The 20,293-nt window shown below is 38.4% G+C and overlaps 1 protein-coding gene and 1 pseudogene across 1 annotated transcript; one reads left to right on the top strand and one right to left on the bottom strand.

Annotated features, from left to right (window-relative positions):
* Window positions 1-1,658: 1,658 nt before the first annotated feature.
* Window positions 1,659-20,293, bottom strand: LOC140230387 (uncharacterized). Its single transcript, XM_072310536.1, has 10 exons — window positions 20,197-20,293; window positions 19,283-19,421; window positions 18,146-18,259; window positions 17,530-17,584; window positions 16,822-16,942; window positions 15,865-15,953; window positions 14,936-15,127; window positions 13,563-13,655; window positions 4,748-4,820; window positions 1,659-2,523 (listed from the first exon to the last, which is right to left on the bottom strand). Exons 1-10 carry the CDS (start codon window positions 20,260-20,262, stop codon window positions 1,882-1,884), a joined length of 1,584 nt encoding a protein of 527 aa, XP_072166637.1. The 5' UTR covers window positions 20,263-20,293; the 3' UTR covers window positions 1,659-1,881.
* LOC140230510 (uncharacterized) lies at window positions 6,082-11,457 on the top strand (annotated as a pseudogene).

Here is a 20,293-nt window from a genome sequence, read left to right as displayed (position 1 = left end):
ACAGATAAAAAGAAGAGATATAACAGATAAAAAGAGATATAAAAGGGTAAAAATTTATGCCAAAAATGAAACGTGCCATAAAAACTTAACATTGGGCCCTTAAAGTTTGTTGACCCCTGCCTGTGACCTTTGACCTTGTGGTGACCATCCACTTCCCAAGGGACATCTACCATCCAAGTTTGGTCACAAACGGACCTGTGGATCAAAAGTTATGACACATAATAGAAACGCGCCATAAAAACTTAACATTGGGCTCTAAAAGTTCGTTGACAACTGCCTGTGAGCTTTGACCTTGAGGTGATATATGGTTGATATATGGTAAAATGTGACACTTTGTATGACCCCCTCTTCCCTCGAAGTTTGATTGCAATTGCATACCAGTCGCCTTAGCAACAATTGAATGTTGCTAAGGCGACTGGTATGCCTCCGCCATAATGCATGATTCTCGTAATAGGTCAATAGTACATGTGGACAACGTGTGATTACATTTTCACAAAATTGGCAAAATATTAAAATGACAAGTTTGTCACAAATGTGTTGAATGTTCACCTTCCTTGACCTACAGTGTAGGTCTAATTGGATGAATATGAGAGCATGTATTTGGGGATTTAAGGACTTTAACTTGACTTTGGCCCATTCATAAGTTTATGCATTGAGTAATTTTCAAGGTATGGAGAAAAAGTGCAATTTTTGTATTGAAAAGTACATTGTTGCCATTTTCATCTGGCCTTTGACCCTAAAATTCATAGGATAAATACTGTCAAGCAGAACATGCATAAATATGTAGTAAGTTTCAAGATAACTTGAGCCACTTCCGAGATATGGAGGAAAAAGTTAGTTCAGCACTTTCCCTTGATCTTTGACCTTTTGACCTTTGAGGCAAACAAAACAAGGGAAAAAAAAAGAGAAAGTTTCCAGAGAATTTCTATTAGGTTATACATGCATACACCAAGTGTAAAAAAAAAAAAAATAATCCTGCTGGCATTGCATAAATATGAGGGAAATAGTAAAATTTTGAAGTGTTGCCCTTGACCTTTGACCCCATGAACCCTAAATTCTCTAGATAATCACTGCCAGTCAGAATGTTCCATGAAGATACCTTGAACAATTTCCAAGGTACGGAGAAAAAAGTGAAGTTTTAATATTTTTACTTGACCTTTTGTCCTTTGACCTTTGACCTCATGACCCCAAACTTTCACCAGAGAATCTTCATTGGGTAATACATGTATACACTAAGTTTCAAGAAAATACCTTCAGGCATTGCATAGATATGGTGGAAATAGTGAAATTTTACGTATTTGACCTTGAACTTTTGACCTTTGACCTTGAGCATGTGCACCCAAAAGTTGATAGGCACAACTTCACCCCCTAATACATTGTACACATACATGCCAAGTTTCATTAGAATAACTCAAAAGGTTTTTTAGTTACGCTGTCCACAAAATTCATTACGGACGGACGGACGGACAACCCGAAAACATAATGCCTCCGGCACCGCTTCATGGCGGAGGCATAAAAAGTTACTGGTGCGACAATAATTTTTACCAGTCAGGGACTGTCGAACCAGTGCCAATGTGCAGCATTGAGATATGACAATACCTTCTTAAAAGTCATTTCTTGTTTAATATCCAACTACATAATCTCATTACATGGTGGTTCCCCAGTATAACATGACCTAATTGTCAAAAAGGGCAGTTGAAAATAGGACATCTTCTTGGTATTCAAATTTCTAATTCAGGCAGCAATGTTTAAATTGATATAAATTCCCACAGCCTAACCCTGAGTTGACTGTGTTTCCTTTTTGAGGCATTCATGAGCAATGTTCCAATAATGGTGTTAACAGTTAAATGCACATCAATTAACAGCATGTACGACTAGTGGTTAGTACCACAGAGAGCTGACACTTTGTTTGACATTGTCAGAATTTTCTCTCCTCTTTGCTGTTGTTTGGGCCGCTTCTCCCTTCTTGGCCAGTTTCCGCCTCTCAGCCGACTTCTGCTTCTTCTGCATGTTGCGCTTGACCTTTGCCCTCACCATAGATGGGTCAATTGTGGAGGTGGTTGAGGTGTGTGAGCTTACGCTGTCACTGTTCCGACAGCGTATGTTCCGAGAGTGAGAGTTTACATGAGACATACTTGCCTCACTCCTGTGCGGTCGGTAGTTCCTGTTGAATGCAGCGATGTCCTGGAGGTCATCCTCCATCTCACCATCACTGTCATTAACATCACTGTCTACATCACCTGTCAATCTGCCATCTGCTAGATGACCTTCTTCAGTCCCAGACATGGATTTCCTTGTGGTGCCCGCAGCAGAATCTGCCCCATTTTCAGCATCTCCACTTTCTGCAAGTAGCAGAGCACAGTCCTGGGAAGTTTTGGTGCATTCCACTTTCTCCTCCCTGTTTTCTGCCTCCTGCTTCCCTGTCTTTAAGTCTTCCTCCTGATCATCTTCCTGTTGATCACTTTCTTCCTCCTCTTCTCCAGCATCTTCATCAGTGGAGTCATCTTTCAGAGCAGCTGTGCCCTTTCAGAATGAAAGACAGGAGTATCAAGCAAATGCAGAGTCTCACAGATGATAGTTTAGAGTGGACTAAACCCAAATATAAATGTGAATTGAATTAATACAGAAATGTTGGTAAGACCGCCTCACTGAAATTTAAGGAAAATCAGACAATCTGTTGAAAAGGTATGAATTCAAAGTTTTGGCACTTGCCATCGCTGGATAAAAAGACCACATTTCATAATGTCATAGTAGGACAATAATATAATGGAAATTTAGAGAATTCTGAAAGAGGTGCCTACGTATTAAAAGCAAAGTGTTCTATCATTATGCTAGAAAAATGAAAACATGTTGAAATCTCTTTATATCATCCTAATGTCACATCATAAATCGCTGCCATCTTCTTATCCAGCAATTATGGTACCAAAATTTTACAAATTCTACAGTTTTCAAAGGATCCTCAGATGACCTTAAAGGGTGGGTACAGTTCTGGTCGAGGTGAGGATTTGGCTTTTCACGTTTTGTGAGATATTCAGAAACCACTCTATGAGATGTCAAAGAGCATGCAGTTCTAAGGGGTATCAAAAGTTTATTCGATGAAAATCGGTTTTGAAATGGCTGAGATATCCAAAAACAAGGTGAAACAAAGAGATCCTAATAAAGTTGTGGCATGTCGTCTTTTATTATTAGCACTTTTTTGGGTATCTCAGCCATTTGAAAACCAATTTTCATCAAATAAACATTGAATCCTTCTTGAAATTACATGCTCTTTCATATTTCATTAGAGGCTTTTCATTATCTCACTTAGGAATGTTCAAAATATGAATCCCCACCTCAACCACTACTGTACAGTCCCTTTCAAACTGCATTATATTCTCTCAATGTCCTAATATTTCAACATTCACTCAATCCCTACATGTAAACTTTTGATTTCACTCCCCTATGTAATGGATTTGTGGGTCAATATTACAATTCTCATGCCTATTTGTAGTATGATTTTGCTTGTCAAAACCTTGAAGAAGGAAATGTATTTCATACCTGCCAACATTTCAAGATGAAATATCTTACTCGTGGATTGCAAAAATCTTATTTTATATGCAAACTGAAGTTAAAAATCTTACTTTCAGTCAAATCTTCAGAAAATACACATGAAAGGTATATCTAAATATTTTTTTAAAATCTTATTTCTCTGACAGAAAATCTTATTTTGCTATTTTTAATGTAAAAAATCTTACTGAATCTGATAAAATCTTATTAGTTGGTAAGTATGGTATTTCATGTGAAAGTACATTCTTAAATATGAAGACTTGTTGTTTTACTTAAGCACAGCTTTATGAATTCACTTGTCCACTTGCAAATGGTGTAAACTTAACCCTAATCAGGCCGGGCTTTTTGGGGTGTTCTGTGGGGGGTGATTCACCCCCCCCCCCCCCTGCAGATCTCATCCGTTGATCGCGCAATCGCCATGAAAATTGGCACATGCATTACCTGTGGCGTAATTAACCAAATTATACAAAAAGAAATGGAAATTTTCATTACATTAATTAATTATGCTAATATATGCATAAAATCATACATTTTGCTCTAAATCAGAAAGTAAAGCTCCTAGAATCCTAATTTTTGGTGATAACATTCTTTGTAGCATTCCTAACAATATGCTTGAAAAAAAAATCTGGTATCACAATTAATTTATGTATTTTATTGTTTTATGAATTTCTTATGTATTTCATTGTTTTTCAACCTTTTGTTTTATTATTTTTTTTCGCGAAATTTATGACAGAACCTATTTCAAGCATAATCATGCTGAAATTAATTGATTTCAGTTTATGAAAGTGAGAATAATCATATCTTTATGAATAAGGTGAGAAAACTCCATTTGCATAGACTTTATACACAAAATCATGTTTTTGAGCCATTTTCGGTCTGACAGGCATGTGCAAAAGAACGTGCAGCGTCGTAATGGTATGCATGATTTTTCGCGAAAATGGTGTCACAAGTTGCGCAAGACTTGAAAGTAAAAAGTCAGCAAATGCCATGGTCAAAAAATCTCGCACGGCAAGATAGTCGCAAAAAAATGACGAGGGGGGGGGGGTCATATCTATCTATCTAAATATTTTTTTAAAATCTTATTTCTCTGACAGAAATCATATCTTTATGATCTTTAACCCTAAATGGGTCCTTTTAGGGTTAAAAACAGTTTGCATGTTTAGTGAAGAACAATAACATGTCTGTTTAGATCACGAGTTACCTCCTGTAGGGAATCCTCCATCTCCTTAGAGAACCCGCTGGCAGCCACCTCCACATCAAGTGTTCTCTCACAGCTACAAAATGTGCATGAGTATAACAAAGCAAATCAAAGTGTTAAGTACGTGTATAATAACAATAATTGAAAAATTGCCAAGATCCTGCACAAGAACTGTGATGATGGCACATAGCAATGAGCAAATTAGGTACATTAATCTCTACTGATATGTATGACTGTGTGACTGAAACATTCACATCTCTGATACCAAACAAGCTCCTTGACCATGCCAAAAAAGAAAAAAAAAAGAAAATGTCACAATGCATTAACTCATTTATCAGGTTACCATGTATTACATGTCTGCCAACCCGTCCGATTTTATCGTATTTAGTCCGTTTTTTTCTTTAAAAAATGGTCAAAAAATCGGAACAGTACAATTTTTCAAGCCGTAACAGAGGAAAAAAAAATAGCATCTGTTACAATATAATGCTAACTTCAGCTCCAGCTCACAGTGTATTAACCTATGGAAGATTGTTCCCTAGTAGCGGTGTGCGATCCATGTGCTTTTCTACGGGAAAAAACCTCCGTGCCTTCAAGCCATAAACTGAAGTTTTCGATAACTTCCAGGCACCGCATGCCAATTTGAAGATCGTATATTTGAACACAATAAATACAATCGTCGGTACTAGTGCTCACCACTTGCAATATGCATTATTAGAGTGACCAGTGCAACGATGATTCCCCTTGTCAAGCTGCAATTGCTTTGAGAAAATAACGTGTGCATCATGTACCCTGTATGTACTGTGCATCAGTATGCATGTGTGCATAATGTGCAGTGCAGCACAAAGCAGTTTCATGTTTTGGCATGGCATGCCGTGCATATGGGTACAGGTGTGTTGTTTCAACTTGTAATCTCGCAATTTCTTTTGCAAACGGCGGACTTGGAGCTTGATTTCTACGATTTCCAGATTTTCATGTGATTGAACTTGATTTAAAACTTTAAAACTTTGTGGTAAGCAGTGGCAGTGGAACACTCCAAGTTAGACAAGGTCTGCAGCGGCATGCTGGCTGGGACTCGTCTCTAGTGTGTGCGACTGTGTCGTCAAGGCGGCTAGCGCTGGCTTAACTGAGTCAGGCCTCGGCCTCAGGTGCCAGGCTCAGGTACCGTATCGATCATCAAGATTTCTCCTGAACTTGAAGTTTGACTTTGCTTTGACTATGATTTTATTTTCATGGCCATGGGACTAGACTACAGTCTACTGTTGTCTATTTGTTAACAAATTAAAAACAATAACACTTGATTCTTGAAAAGTTGAAGTTGAACAGATCAATGATGGCTGATGGCTCAACGGCGCAAGCAGAAATTCATTGATGAGTACAAGGAAAAGTTCCCTTTTGCCAGCAAATCTTCAAAAGGTGACACTTACGCGTTTTGTACAGTTTGCCGCATGGACGTAAGTGTGGCGTGTGGTGGCAGCAATGACATAAAAAGACACTCTGAGATGAAAAAACATGTGGAAATGGCTGAAGCAACTGCAAAATCATGTTCTCTCTCTTCATTTTTTCCTTGTGCGAAAAAGACTGAGGACTTGAGCGTCATAAAGGCTGAAGTGATGTTTTCCGATTTTCTTTGTGAGCACTACATTCCACCATCGGTAGCAGACCACAGTGGGGAATTATTTAGTAAAATGTTTCCCGACAGCCAGATCGCTCAAAAGTATTCATGTGCGAGAACAAAAACTAAGCATATTCTCCATTCTTTGGCGATGGAAGATGCCAGAAGTTTAACAGAGTCCATGCAAACAAATATATTCAGCATTGCAACAGATGGAAGTATAGATATGGGAGCAACAAAGCTGTACCCGATAGTGGTTAAGACATTCAACAACAATGTTGGCCAAGTCTCTGTGAATCTTCTGTCCATGAAAGAGTGCACGGAAAGATCGACAGCCCAGAATATCTTCAACATTCTAAACAATGAACTTATGTCAAGAGGGATACAATGGTCCAAGTGTATGAGCTTTGCCACAGGCTTAACGGCGTTGCCACCAAGATTCGTGAAGAGAATCCCAAGGTGTACATAATGGGATGTGTGTGACATCTGATGCACATCAGTGCACAAAGGGGAGCGAAATGCCTTATGTACCAAATTGACAAACTTCTTGTAGACGTTTGGTATTATCTTGATAAAAGTCAACTTAGGCACCAAACCCTCATCAAGCTCCAAAAAGAACACAGCGTGGAAACTAGGAAAATCCTGAAGCATGTGTCAACGAGGTGAGTACATGTTAATTTTTTTTTTCACTTCATAATGATACATGAATGTTTTATTGTATCACCATGTATGCAACACAAGCCTGTTTAGGAATGTTGAGTGACTTAGGAAAATTAAAAAGAAATTAATTCTCAGCAAAAAGAATTTTAAAAAGATAAATGCATGACACATTTTTTGTCTCACCCGCATAAAACTAATATTATTTTTTAAGTCAATGCCAAAGGTCATCTGAAGTCATTGAACTGAGCTTTTTTTTTTTTTAATAATTGAAGCTTGCCCAAAGCTAATGGCGAGGTGTTGATAATGTGAGTTTTACTTTAGGATCATTTTACATTCCACTCTTATAAAGTACAGTGGCGATTTTTTAAAGATATCTAGCACCGTAGTGGCCTCTTTCATCAATGTTTTCTATTTTTCTTTTGAAAGGGCAAAGTGTCAATAAGCACTTACAAATTTGGTGATTGGATATCAGAAATCGACAAAGATAATATCCTGATATTTTTGGAAAATTTTAATATCTAAAAGCAAAAAATACACGGGTATTTTATTTTGACTGGCCACTAGATACTTCAAAAATTTCCATGTGAAATTGCAAAGTTTATTGGTTAATTTTTTTTTTCTTATTTATATACTCCACATCAAACCTGCTGTAAGGCATATAGGTCTACACTTTTGTATAATTTAGTATTTTAATTGGAATAGTCCCTTGCATTTTGGGGGGATTGATCAAAACATTAAATAGGCTTTACTGTTTTACTCTCTAATTTTGAAAATTTATTAAAGTTATTTTATTTTCATATTCAATAAAGCTTGCATATAAGAATCAACAAGAATTGGTTGTTAGTGAGACTTCAAACAGAAATTATTAAATTTGTCTTTATTGCAGACTATAGCTTGCTGCATATGGACCTGTCTTTAGTGATATTTCTGAATTTTGTCTTTGCATTTAGGTGGTTGTCACTACACAAGGCGGTCATCCGGCTTCTTGACAACTGGGATCCCTTGGAGGACTTCTTCAAGAATGAATGTGAGAGCAAGTCTGGAAAAAGAAAGGCAGAATCTTGTGACACCCCTCCAAGCAAAAGGAGGAAAAGCTTACCTCTAAAGACTCTACCAACTGAAATACTTGCAGGCTCTGCCACTCGTCCCATGACTCCTACTACTGCAGTAATCAAGGGATCAGCATCTTCAGCCACTCATCCGAAGACTCCTATTGCAGTAATCAAGGGATCAGCAACTTCAGCTACGCATCCCAAGACTCCTACTGCAGTAATCAAGGGATCAGCAACTTCTGCTACGCATCCCAAGACTCCTACTGCAGTAATCAAAGGATCAGCAACTTCAGCCACTCATCCCAAGACTCCTTCTACTGCAGTAAGCAAGGGATCAGCAACTTCAGCCACTCATCCGAAGACTCCTATTGCAGTAATCAAGGGATCAGCAACTTCAGCTACTCATCCGAAGACTCCTATTGCAGTAATCAAGGGATCAGCAACTTCTGCTACGCATCCCAAGACTCCTACTGCAGTAATCAAAGGATCAGCAACTTCAGCCACTCATCCCAAGACTCCTTCTACTGCAGTAATCAAGGGATCAGCAACTTCAGCCACTCATCCCAAGACTCCTTCTGCAGTAATCAAGGGATCAGCAACTTCAGCTACTCAACCCAAGACTCCTACTGCAGTAATCAAGGGATCAGCAAGTTCAGCCACTCATCCCAAGACTCCTTCTACTGCAGTAATCAAGGGATCAGCAACTTCAGCCATTCATCCCAAGACTCCTTCTGCAGTAATCAAGGGATCAGCAACTTCAGCCACTCATCCCATGACTCCTACTGCAGTAATCAAGGGATCAGCAACTTCAGCCACTCATCCCACAACTCCTACTGCAGTAATCAAGGGATCAGCAACTTCAGCTACGCATCCCAAGACTCCTACTGCAGTAATCAAGGGATCAGCAACTTCAGCCACTCATCCCAAGACTCCTACTGCAGTAATCAAGGGATCAGCAACTTCAGCCACTCATCCCACAACTCCTACTGCAGTAATCAAGGGATCAGCAACTTCAGCTACGCATCCCAAGACTCCTACTGCAGTAATCAAGGGATCAGCAACTTCAGCCACTCATCCCACAACTCCTACTGCAGTAATCAAGGGATCAGCAACTTCAGCTACGCATCCCAAGACTCCTACTGCAGTAATCACAGGATCAGCAACTTCAGCCACTCATCCCAAGACTCCTACTGCAGTAATCAAAGGATCAGCAACTTCAGCCACTCATCCCAAGACTCCTACTGCAGTAATCAAGGGATCAGCAACTTCAGCCACTCATCCCAAGACTCCTACTGCAGTAATCAAGGGATCAGCAACTTCAGCCACTCATTCCAAGACTCCTACTGCAGTAATCAAGGATCAGCAACTTCTGCCACTCATCCCAAGACTCCTACTGCAGTAATCAAGGGATCATCAACTTCAGCCATACATCCTAAGACACCTGCAACTACCTCTGCAGAACCCAAGCAGTTCAGTATTGCACAATATCTGTATCGCCAGGATGAATTGGCTAAAAAACAGGCAACTGCCAAGAAATCTATGAAAGCAACAAAGACTCGCAGCCAGTCATCCAAGAAGGAAACTCCAAAGCCACAATCAAAACCACAACAAAAGTCTGCCCTCATTCATCAACAACTCTGTATTAACCCCTAACTGCAAGCTCTATGCTCTCTTTCTGAAGGCAGTCATACCCTTTTTGAGCATCCAAATCAGGTTAGTTTCACATATTTCAGAATAACAGTTGTTCATAGTCATTAAAGGTGACTCCAACCTTGGTAATTAAATGATGTATACGAGAGGACTAAAACCAGGAAAACTGAATACTGAAGTTTGAATGAAAACATACAACTAATAAGAGAATTGTGGTTGCTTTAAAAATGGGATCACAAAGACTACACAAATTTTAAATTTGCACTTTGGTAAATACATGTAAATTATGACAAGTGATATTTTCCAATAGGCTGTGTAGGCTTGCTTTTTTATCAGGAATTTGTGGTTTTATCATAAATCTATGATGCAGGAATTCAAATATAACACGATTGGCATACTTTTTTATGTCTTCATGAAAGAAAAATATTTGAAGCAAGACTTTCGGAAGAAATGAGATTTTAGCCATTTTGTGTATTGGAGCAAATGGAAGAGTAGTCTTATCCCTATATCACAAGAACATCACCAATGCAGCCAATTTGAATTCCCCATAGGTACATGTACATGTATAAGGGGTACAGCTTTTTTTTTTTCAACTTAAACAATGTAATTCAACTCAGTTTTATTTTCTCCTAAAAACAACTTTCCATTTGGTCGGGATTCCCATTTTTATATTTTGATTTTTTTTTTAATCCCTTGTTTCCTGATTCCATTGATCATTCATACAATGTTTGTCATTTAGAGTAACTTGAGTTTTAAACACTGAAATTAATATGTGTGCTTAAGTTTAACTTCTTGTACATTTTTAAGGACAGGTTTGTATCCTCCTTTTAAGAATTTTGAAATCTACCTTCTAAATGCTGCACTCCATTTTGGTGGAAGTATAGGAATGCATCAATAATCACTAATTTTGTCTCATGTCTTCAATTGCATAATAAAGTGTCTATAATTCCTACTTTTTGTGTCACAGGTACTTCATTCAGAGTGATGAGCCCCAAGTCCACAATATCCACCACATCTTGCTGAATCAGTTAGCTACTCTACTTTCAAAGTTCATCAAACCAGGATGCACATCATGATGTCACAAAAGTAGATGTCAATGATGCATCAAATCACAAGGAAAACAGTGACATTCAAATTGGACAAGAATGCAGAAACTACTTGAATGAGAACAAAGATGAACTAGATGTAGATAACTTTTACAAGAGTGTGAAGGATTTTTACATCTCAGCTGTTGAATATATGGTAGAACATTACCCATTCCATGATGAACTACTCATCAATGTAAGAGTTGTGGATATCAGGGACAGATTGAATGTAAAGTTTGAATCTGTTCTCTACTTTGTGAAGCGTTTCAGCCTAGTGAGAGAAGAGGATATGGACCAGAAGAGGATATGGACCAGCTAGAGTGTCAGTTCAATCTTTACCAGATTGATGAAAACATTCAGTACAAGGAGAATGTGTGTATTGACAGGCAGTGGCATGAGATTAGTATGCTGGAAGACACAATGAGGAGGAAGAAATACCCACTACTAACATTGGTCATGAAAGCTGTGTTGGTCATCTTCCATAGTAATGCTGACTGCGAGCGTGTCTTCAGCATAATTACCAAAGACAAGAGGAAAGAGAGATCTGCTATGAATACAGATACACTGAATACATTGGTCTCTCATAGAATGGCTATGTCGAGCAGGGAGGAATCATGCTATTCAACATCTTATAGCAAAACGTCGCTGGTATGACAAAACCTCGTATCTCAAAATCGTCAAATGTTCAGGAGAGCGAAAAAACATGGCGGCCAAAGCACTATAGTGAATGGGAAAGCCTTCTCTTTGACATGTCATGGTGGCTTCATTTTTGGAGTAAGACAGTTAGGATTTGGCCAAGACATCACTTGACCCATTATTTGACCATTAAGCTAAAAAAAAAAAAAAAATTGACATTTTTGAGATACGAGGTCTTGTCACCCCAGCGACGAAAAGTGTCCTCAAGCAATGCAAGAGTGCAACATACAAGACTCTACATGGCTCAGAATAACCTGTTGATAGTGGCACTATGGCAGTAGACAAGTTCTTCTATATTGTGGTAATTGAATGTTTGTGCAAGTTTATACATGTACTGGTATATTTTCATCACCATAGATGCTGACATTGAAGAGCCCTGCTCTATTGTCTTCATGATTGTGATCCAAATATTGTTTCTTTTGTCTTTTGTGAACTGGAATATCTGTCATGCGTTCTACAATGGATTAGAGCAGTTTTTAGGGAATATGTACTTCAGGATACATCTTTAACCAATGGACTCTCTTGACTTGCTCTGCTGTCTACATTCTACATAGTCCTACAAATACTTTTTCATGTGAGATTCTCTGACAAGCACCAGCTCTAAACTTGTTCCAACCCTAGTACCTACCTTTTGTGCCCTTATATGTATGTATATATATATATATATATATATATATATATATATATATATATATATATATATATATATAAAATATGTCAGTACATGATACATGCATATGTTTATCAAATTCATATAGCTGATCAATTGCACTATTTAGAATTGAGATTAGAGACCCATAATAATAACAATTTTCTTCCATGTTTATTGTCCATTTCTGGTGATTTCAAACCTTACCCCATGGAGCTTCAAAGGGGCATTGACCCTTAAATTTAGCATGCTAAACTAGTTCAAATTACCATAAACCCTAGGAACTTCAGGGGGCGCTGCCCCCTGAACCCCCGCCCTAAGGCGGTCCCCTGGACCCCACCCGCAAACCCTGGGGGGCGAGCAATCAGAGTAAGATTTTTCATTTCAAAATGTTGGCAGGTATGGTATTAGCACTAACCCTATTAGCACGGGGGGGGGGGGGGGCTCGACATTTCGCGTGATTATTCCGCAACGCGTGATGCTCTCACCGCGACATTTTATGACTTTTTTCTTTGAAGTATCGCGCAACTTTTGAGACCAAGTTTGTTGCTCCCGGGCATACCATTTTGAAGCCACACCCCTTTGAAAAAAATCTGTCGACCCCAAAATTGCTCAAAAACATGATTTTGTGTACAAATCCAATGTAAATTGTGTCTTTGCAATTAATTCATATAAAAATAATTACTTTTACTTTCAATGGCTGATAATGATTTATTTTAGCCTGATTATGCTTTAAAAAGTTTCTGCGACAAATTTAGACGAAAAAAAAACCAAAAAGTAAAAAAACAAAGAAATACATAAGAAATTCAATAAACAGTAAAATACATCAGAATAATAAGCCCAATTTTTCCTTCAATATTATTGTTGAGGATATTGAAAAGAATATGTTCACCCAAAATTAAAGGTCTTGGAGATTTATTTTTTTATTTATAGGCAAAAAATTTATTTTTGCATAAATTAACATAAATTGATATAAAATACATAAATTAAAATTTGAAAAATCTAACTATACAGTCTTGTAGATTACATTGGCCTCTACCTCTACAAATTTTTGCGAGGCTCGCGCGATCCACAACCGAGATCTGAAGCGGGGGGGGGGGGGGGGGGTGGGGGGGGGGGGCCAAAAAGGTGGTTTCAGGTCCCTCAAAAAACCCGGTGGGATGCGGGTTATGACCAATAAAATGTTCTTTAGACAAATTTTGTCATAAATCACTCTGCAACTCACATTAATTCTATTCTCTACAGGTATTTACATAACTATTCATCCTTAGTACGTGTTTTTACGACAAAATATCTGATTTTCAATGATATACCCTTGTACTTCAAAAGTTGCAACATTGCACCCTTCTCATCTGGGCATGGGTGCGTGTCTCTAACATACCGCATACAAGGAAAGTGATGTGCCATGACTTACGTGATATCAGAGAACTTGGGAAAGAGTTCACTCTCATAGTTAAACCTCCGGCAGAAGAAATCCTTTACACATTGCACATCACGGTCAAAGTACCTATGCAATCAAAATATGATAATGGCCTTGTAAAAAAAGTTGTTCAGAAATTTAAACATTAAACATTTCACATTTCAATGTATTCCTCTAAAACATGGTGAACAAACAAAATAAAGCACATAAAGAATTACTTTCCTGAGTATGCCTCCACTATTTCAACATGATTGCCCTGCAAGAAAGATCACAATGTGGAAACTGCTCTTCTACAGGTCCACAATGAAATTCTTCTAGCCTTGGATTCATGAAGAGAAGCTATGCTTGCCCTCCTTCACTATACACGGTATACACAAGTGCTGCCTGTGACACTGTAGACCACAATATTCTCCTACAGTGACTATGACACAGATTTGGCCTTAGCGCCATCGTGTATGATTGGCTCACTTTCTCTCTTGTGAACAGGATGCACATCAAAGGCGCTTCATCAAACATTTACCATGATTACTGAGGTGTACCCCCGGAATGGCATAAAGAATATGGACAGTATTAATATCACCATCCATTGTCATCATCATTATTAAAAGTCATAGTAGTAGTAGAAGTAGCAGTAGTAGTGGAAGTAGTAGTAGCAGTAGAAGTAGTAGTAGTAGTAGAAGTAGCAGTAGTAGCAGAAGTAGTAGTAGTAGAAGTAGTAGTAGTAGTAGTAGTAGTAGCAGAGACTCCAACTCTCCCGTTTTCGACGGGAGATCTCCCGCCGAAAACCCATTTTTGCAAAATCTCCCATTCTCCCGCTTGAGATTTAATTTCTCCCACCCTGGCTCTTTGTCTCCCGTTGGAAAGGATTTCTCACTTATTTCTATCATATGTTGAAAAAATAAGCCTTAGATTGCACCAGAGAGCATCTAGAACCCTGGGAATTTCGCGCTTCGCACACATCAACTTGGAATCTCCCGTTTGCTAGGGGTTTCAGGCGGGAGAATCTCCAGATCAGAAGGTGCTTTGGGTTGGAGTCCCTGTAGTAGTAGTAGTAGTAGAAGTAGTAGTAGTAGAAGTAGTAGTAGAAGTAGTAGTAGAAGTAGTAGTAGTAGTAGTAGTAGTAGTAGTAGTAGTAGTAGAAGTAGTAGTAGTAGTAGAAGTAGTAGTAATAGTAGTAGTAGTAGTAGTAGAAGTAGTATTAGTAGAAGTAGTAGTAGAAGTAGTAGTAGTAGTAGTAGTAGAAGTAGTAGTAGTAGTAGTAGTAGTAGTAGTAGAAGCAGTACTACGAATGTTAGTATTAGTATTATCCCAATGTACAGACAGGCATGGTTACTGGAGAATGAAGACTGACACCCCCACCCCCTTACCATTCTGCATTAGGATGTGAAGTGGACACCATCTGGGGAAAGTCAATCAGGGTCACACGATCCTGATCGTCCATCATCAGGTTGAATTCATTGAAGTCGCCGTGGATCAGGCCGTGATTGGCCAGTCTGACAATGAGGCTCATAAGGTCATCATAGACGGAGGCAGGGTCTTCAAGGGAGTGCACTTGGTTGCTGTCAAAATGACCACAATCATTGTTACAGTCTCCAATCACCTGTTATTGATTTCAATTCTTTACACGTCTGTTTCTCTCTCCCTGCAAAATTTGTCCACCATCTAAGATAAACATTCTAACATTAGTGTGAAAATGCTATGTATGGTATACGCAGGATTACAACTCTGTTACCTGTAATTACTAACACCCAGCTGCAGGACAGCTGTGCTAAGTGATGAGTGTGAAAAGCAACTGTGATAATTGCTACAGAAAGAACAGTGAGGGTTAAAAGACCATTACAATTCTGGGAGTGGACATTGGATATCTCAATTTTAATATAAATTTGTGGCAAATGATATCTTTGCAAATCTTGAGATATCCTACACTGTGTTTGCAAAATACAGATTTGGTTTACTACCAAGAATTTTAAATGCCAATGTTAAACCTAGTCAACTTTCAAGTTTTCCTCTCTTTGGCTTTGAAAATCCAGCCTCAGTTCTTTTACAGCCATAGAAATTAATTACATTTTCTCCAGAGCAAAACTTCAAATGGTAGTATGACTTATTTGGAACAATTTGCCAGTGAGATTGCACTCAAGACATGAATTAATGAAACTATCCTGCCTCTTGAGGATATGTACATAATATTGGTGATCACACTCCAACACACACAGACCTGCAAGAGATAAAGTAACAGGATATACACTCAGATTATTGTTGAATCACGTGGTTATGAAAACAAGAAGTCTTGACTTACAGAGGGTAGGCATTTATCAGCTCCATGACCACACAGTGCCTGTTGAAGTCCACAGGTTTTGGTACAGGGAAGCCATGGTCAAATAGTGCCTGAAAATTATGATCAACAGTGCCTTATAGTGTGAGAGTAGGGACATGCTTACAATGTACTGGATTAGTACAAGTATATCTGCCCCGAAACAATGACTACAAAATCACAGTAAAACATCACAGCATGGTAATAATAATTTCTGCATAACCAGCTAACTTAAAAACAAATTTTTGAATTGACTTGTCTCTAAACATTACGGTTGGGAAGTATATCAATGTGAAGTCTTGTACAATATGTGAATGAAGCCTAAAATATTTTTATCACAGAAACTAATAGGGTTTTTTTATCACAGAAACTATTATAGGTTTTTTTTATCACAGAAAAAAAAAATGAGCATATAAAGTTAAAATATTGCCCAACAGAGTACAGGCAACTCCTATTATAACAAAGTCCTCAGGACTGGCAGTTTTCTTTAGATATATCGAAATGTTGTTATAGCCAAACAGTAAAGTACATAGATATAAATACATGATAATTCTTGGACTTCAATTTTACCTCACTGTTGAAAAAACTTCGTTATAACAGTGTTCATTTTAACAACTTCGTTATAACAGTGTTCATTTTAACAGGAGTGCAATGTAGTGCAGAGTACAGTGTATCATTGTTCAACTTCAATAGCTGATTCAAGAAGATCAAGAAATTGCTTCAGACCACTTTCATTCCATCAGCTTGTCTTTTGTTTTCCTTCCTTTATGTTCTACAGCACAATTCATTATCAATCAACATCCATCTCTTTGATATGTTTTCAAGTACTCGATTATAGGTGTAATTACTACTTCAGATGTGACAAATATTTGATCAATGTTCTACATGAGACTGAATTACCACAAAATGTGTCTTTGTGGCTTTATTGCCCTCAGGATTTACCTTCATGAAAGCAAACTCTTTCATAGCAGCAAGACGAGACAGGTAGAGCCATGATGCACTTCTCCGCTTGCCCAGATAATCTCGCTTCTCTTTCAACTTCCTGAAAGAAGTCCTTCCCAATCTTGGAATAAAAAATGTGGAAGGAACAGTATAGACTAGTTCATTACCACAACATTGTAGAAATGTGATTTATTACAGTAATCTCACTGAGCATACATTGGAATAGGTTCTTGTCTTTTTATAAATAGTGTTTCAGGTTTCTCAGGGCATGATGTCAAATACTGACGGGTCACAACATACAATGTAGAAAGATATATCAAATGTAACTCTTGGTACACCACTGATTGTTTTTACAGGAGGTTATCACTGCTAAATCTGTTGGCTTCAATGGCAGAGACAGAAATTTACTACATAAAATTGTAAACCCAGAAATATGGCTATGGCAACTGGTATGTCGCTGCTATTTCGCATTATTTTCCCACAAGGTCTAGACAACATCTTTACAATGTGACACAATGGTTTTGTATGATTGGCAAATAATCACTATGGAGAACACCACATATTCAGATAAAAAATGGACATGGAAGAATGTTCAGCATGCAAAGAGATTCAGTTTCATGGTAGAAGTCTTTGTCAAGACACTCCCATTTACTTAAAACGTTCACATCAGACTAACTGACAATTTATTGGAATGTTACATTTTCTCACCTGTGTAGCTTGAGTGCAAGCTGCTCATCCTCTTCATTTGCCACTATGTAGATATCTGTTAAGTACAGAAGTACATCATAACATTATTAGTCAATTATTTGACCATCTCTTCAGCACGAATTGTGTAGTTATTTGCAGCATTTACTCAACTTCGGTTAACCCCTTGAGAACGGTTTGATTTTGCTAAAACACACATTTCCCATAGACGCTTGCCTGAGTATACTCGGGACTCGTCCTCAACAGGTTAAGAGATTTTATTTTTGTTAAGGTTGGTTTGAACTGTTCTGTCATGAACTATAATATATCTAAGCAATCTCACAGGGCCACATTGATATGAGACAGCAATGCTGGACTTACAACATGAATTGAAAGTAACAAATTTCTGCTGCATATGACTTCTTTTTATGTATTAAAATCTCACTCTGCAAGGTAAGCCCTCAATTACCAAAGTATTAACATGCATACATACAGCTACCAGTTCTTGCTTTTCCATTGTTGTTGTGTTTACATACATTCACAACAGTGTCTGTCCAAGCTAGTAGCTCCAGCTTGACAAGCTGCAGCACCCATTATGCCAGCCTTGCGTGCGGGGTACCTAACAGATTGGTTTCCTCACCTGATTCTTTGCCCACTCCTATCTGATTTCCAACAGATGTGACTGAGTTTCGAGCTGCCAAAGCCTTCAGTGCCAGGTAGTCATATCCTGGGTATGTCAGTCTGTAACCAGACACTGCACAAATGTAAAATGTACATAGTGACAGATTTGGACATGGATGGGGAAATGGGGACAACATGTGTGGGAATGTTAGTGACAGATATGAGCAAGAGACAAACATGTACATTGAAGTTACACATACATATTCAACAGGCAGAAAAAGTGGAAGAGGAAAAGAGAGATGGAAGAGGAGTAGAGACATATAACATGACTTGCATGATGTACGTGCACTACTGTTCCAATGCCACTCAATGTTTACACATATTCAATAACAAAGGACAAAATGTTATAATATAACAAACACACCTGCTTGCCCCTGACATTAAGACAACTAAAATTCTGTCATGCTAGTATAATGAATGGGCACCAGAATGCTTAAATTGTGAGGATCTTTGCATGGATGCCCTATTGGGCAAGATGGTCTAAACATGAATGCCCTGAATACAGTCCTGTACATATCCACATTACATTGAGAACCAACATAATTTTGATAATTACCAGTATATGCACGTTCACAAATTAGTCCATTAAAGTAAAAAAAAAAAAAAAAAAAAAAAAAAATCATCTGAAGGCACTTGTCATTTTGACATATCACATGGTTTTTGTGAGAACACAAGTGCATCTCCAGGCAACATATTTTCCCCCATGGCAGCATCAATTTGCCACTAATAATCTTAATAATGTTGTGTCACAAAGTTCAAAGACGGACAATTGTGTCCACAGGTGCCATCTGGCTCCAATATAATAGTTGAAGGGAACCTTTAAGCTCATGTATCTTCTACCGGTACTTCACAATTTTTTTTTTTCCCCATCAAAATGATATTTACTCAGCCACTGTGGGATTTTTAAGAAACATGCATTCATATTCCTCATAAATGTTCCATTCCATTTATCATGGACACCATGTATAATCTTAGCCCTTTATACATATACTTCAATACACAATGTGAAACCAGAGTACCAAGTATTGATCAAAGGAATCTGGTGCTAGAGATGGACACAGTGTACATTTCAAGTGTAACTCCTGAATACCGGTACCTTTCCCATGCTCCCATGCAATGAGCTTGTTCCGCACCAGTTCCTTCAAAACCTTGTGGCATCCTCCATGACGTAGGTTAGCAATCACTGCTACCAGATTTGGTGGCACAATTTCATGGTTCTTCATCCCCATTTCAAGCTATGACATGAATATAAATGATAAGAATTTGAAGACAAAATGATTCTGATTTTAGTGACAACATTGTATTCAAGTAAAATACAGTTTTAACAAGAACATGAACATAAACATAAGTTTAGCTGAGTTGTCCTTTCTATCTCAAATATTTAAGATAAGAATGCTCTGTTCTAATCAGTACCGGTAATCCAAATGGGAAGGAGGATCATCAAACGGCTGTGCAAGGGCTGGGGACTTTGTTTGTAACTTTACCCCTAAAACTCAGTTGCGGATCGATCCAGGGAGGAGTGCACTGGGCGCATGCCCCCCCCCCTTATTTTTTTTTTTTTTGGTGAAACAAAAGAAATAAAAAAGGAAAAAAATGGGGGAGGGGTACGTGCGCCCCCCCCCAAGTTAATTTTGTAAGCACGCCCCCTCTTTAAATACAGAATTCCTGGATCCGCCCCTCCTTAGCTAGCTAGCGCCCGAGACTGAGTGAAAGTGAGAACTATCTAGACCTATTCAATCCTGTCCGAAATCTGTTAAAGTTTTTCACTTTGTAGATTCTATGATATGTGAATTCGGCACTAGTGTAGTTTTGCACCATAGAACAGATTGAAAAGCAAAAGGAAAGGACGAGAGAAAGATGATTGTGAATGTGAGCCGAAAGAATACAGGACACCCCGGCATGACATACAAATGGACATATGGGACTAGCGTCTAGACCTCTTATGCCGTACGTGCAATTATTACCGTACTGAAGATGAAGTACCGAAAACACTAACAGCCAATCACTCACCGCGGTAAGGACACGGAAATCCTCCTTGGAGAGATACCGGAGCATAGTGACATTCAGCTTCCCCATTACGAGACAATTGATAATTTGAAGTTCGGGA

Source organism: Diadema setosum, chromosome 7 (assembly GCF_964275005.1).
Source record: "Diadema setosum chromosome 7, eeDiaSeto1, whole genome shotgun sequence".
Lineage (NCBI taxonomy): Eukaryota > Metazoa > Echinodermata > Echinoidea > Diadematoida > Diadematidae > Diadema > Diadema setosum.
Note: the sequence above shows the minus strand (reverse complement) of the source record. Positions and strands in the feature narration are given on the sequence as shown.

Excerpts from the sequence above, each read along its gene's own strand:
- LOC140230387 (XM_072310536.1), bottom strand. The coding sequence starts at position 20,262 with ATGGGGAAGCTGAATGTCACTATGCTCCGGTATCTCTCCAAGGAGGAT. Across the intron at positions 17,585-18,145 it reads AGGAGTGGGCAAAGAATCAG|ATATCTACATAGTGGCAAAT; the intron begins GTGAGGAAACCA and ends TGTACTTAACAG. Across the intron at positions 4,821-13,562 it reads CCCAAGTTCTCTGATATCAC|CTGTGAGAGAACACTTGATG; the intron begins GTAAGTCATGGC and ends CACATTTTGTAG.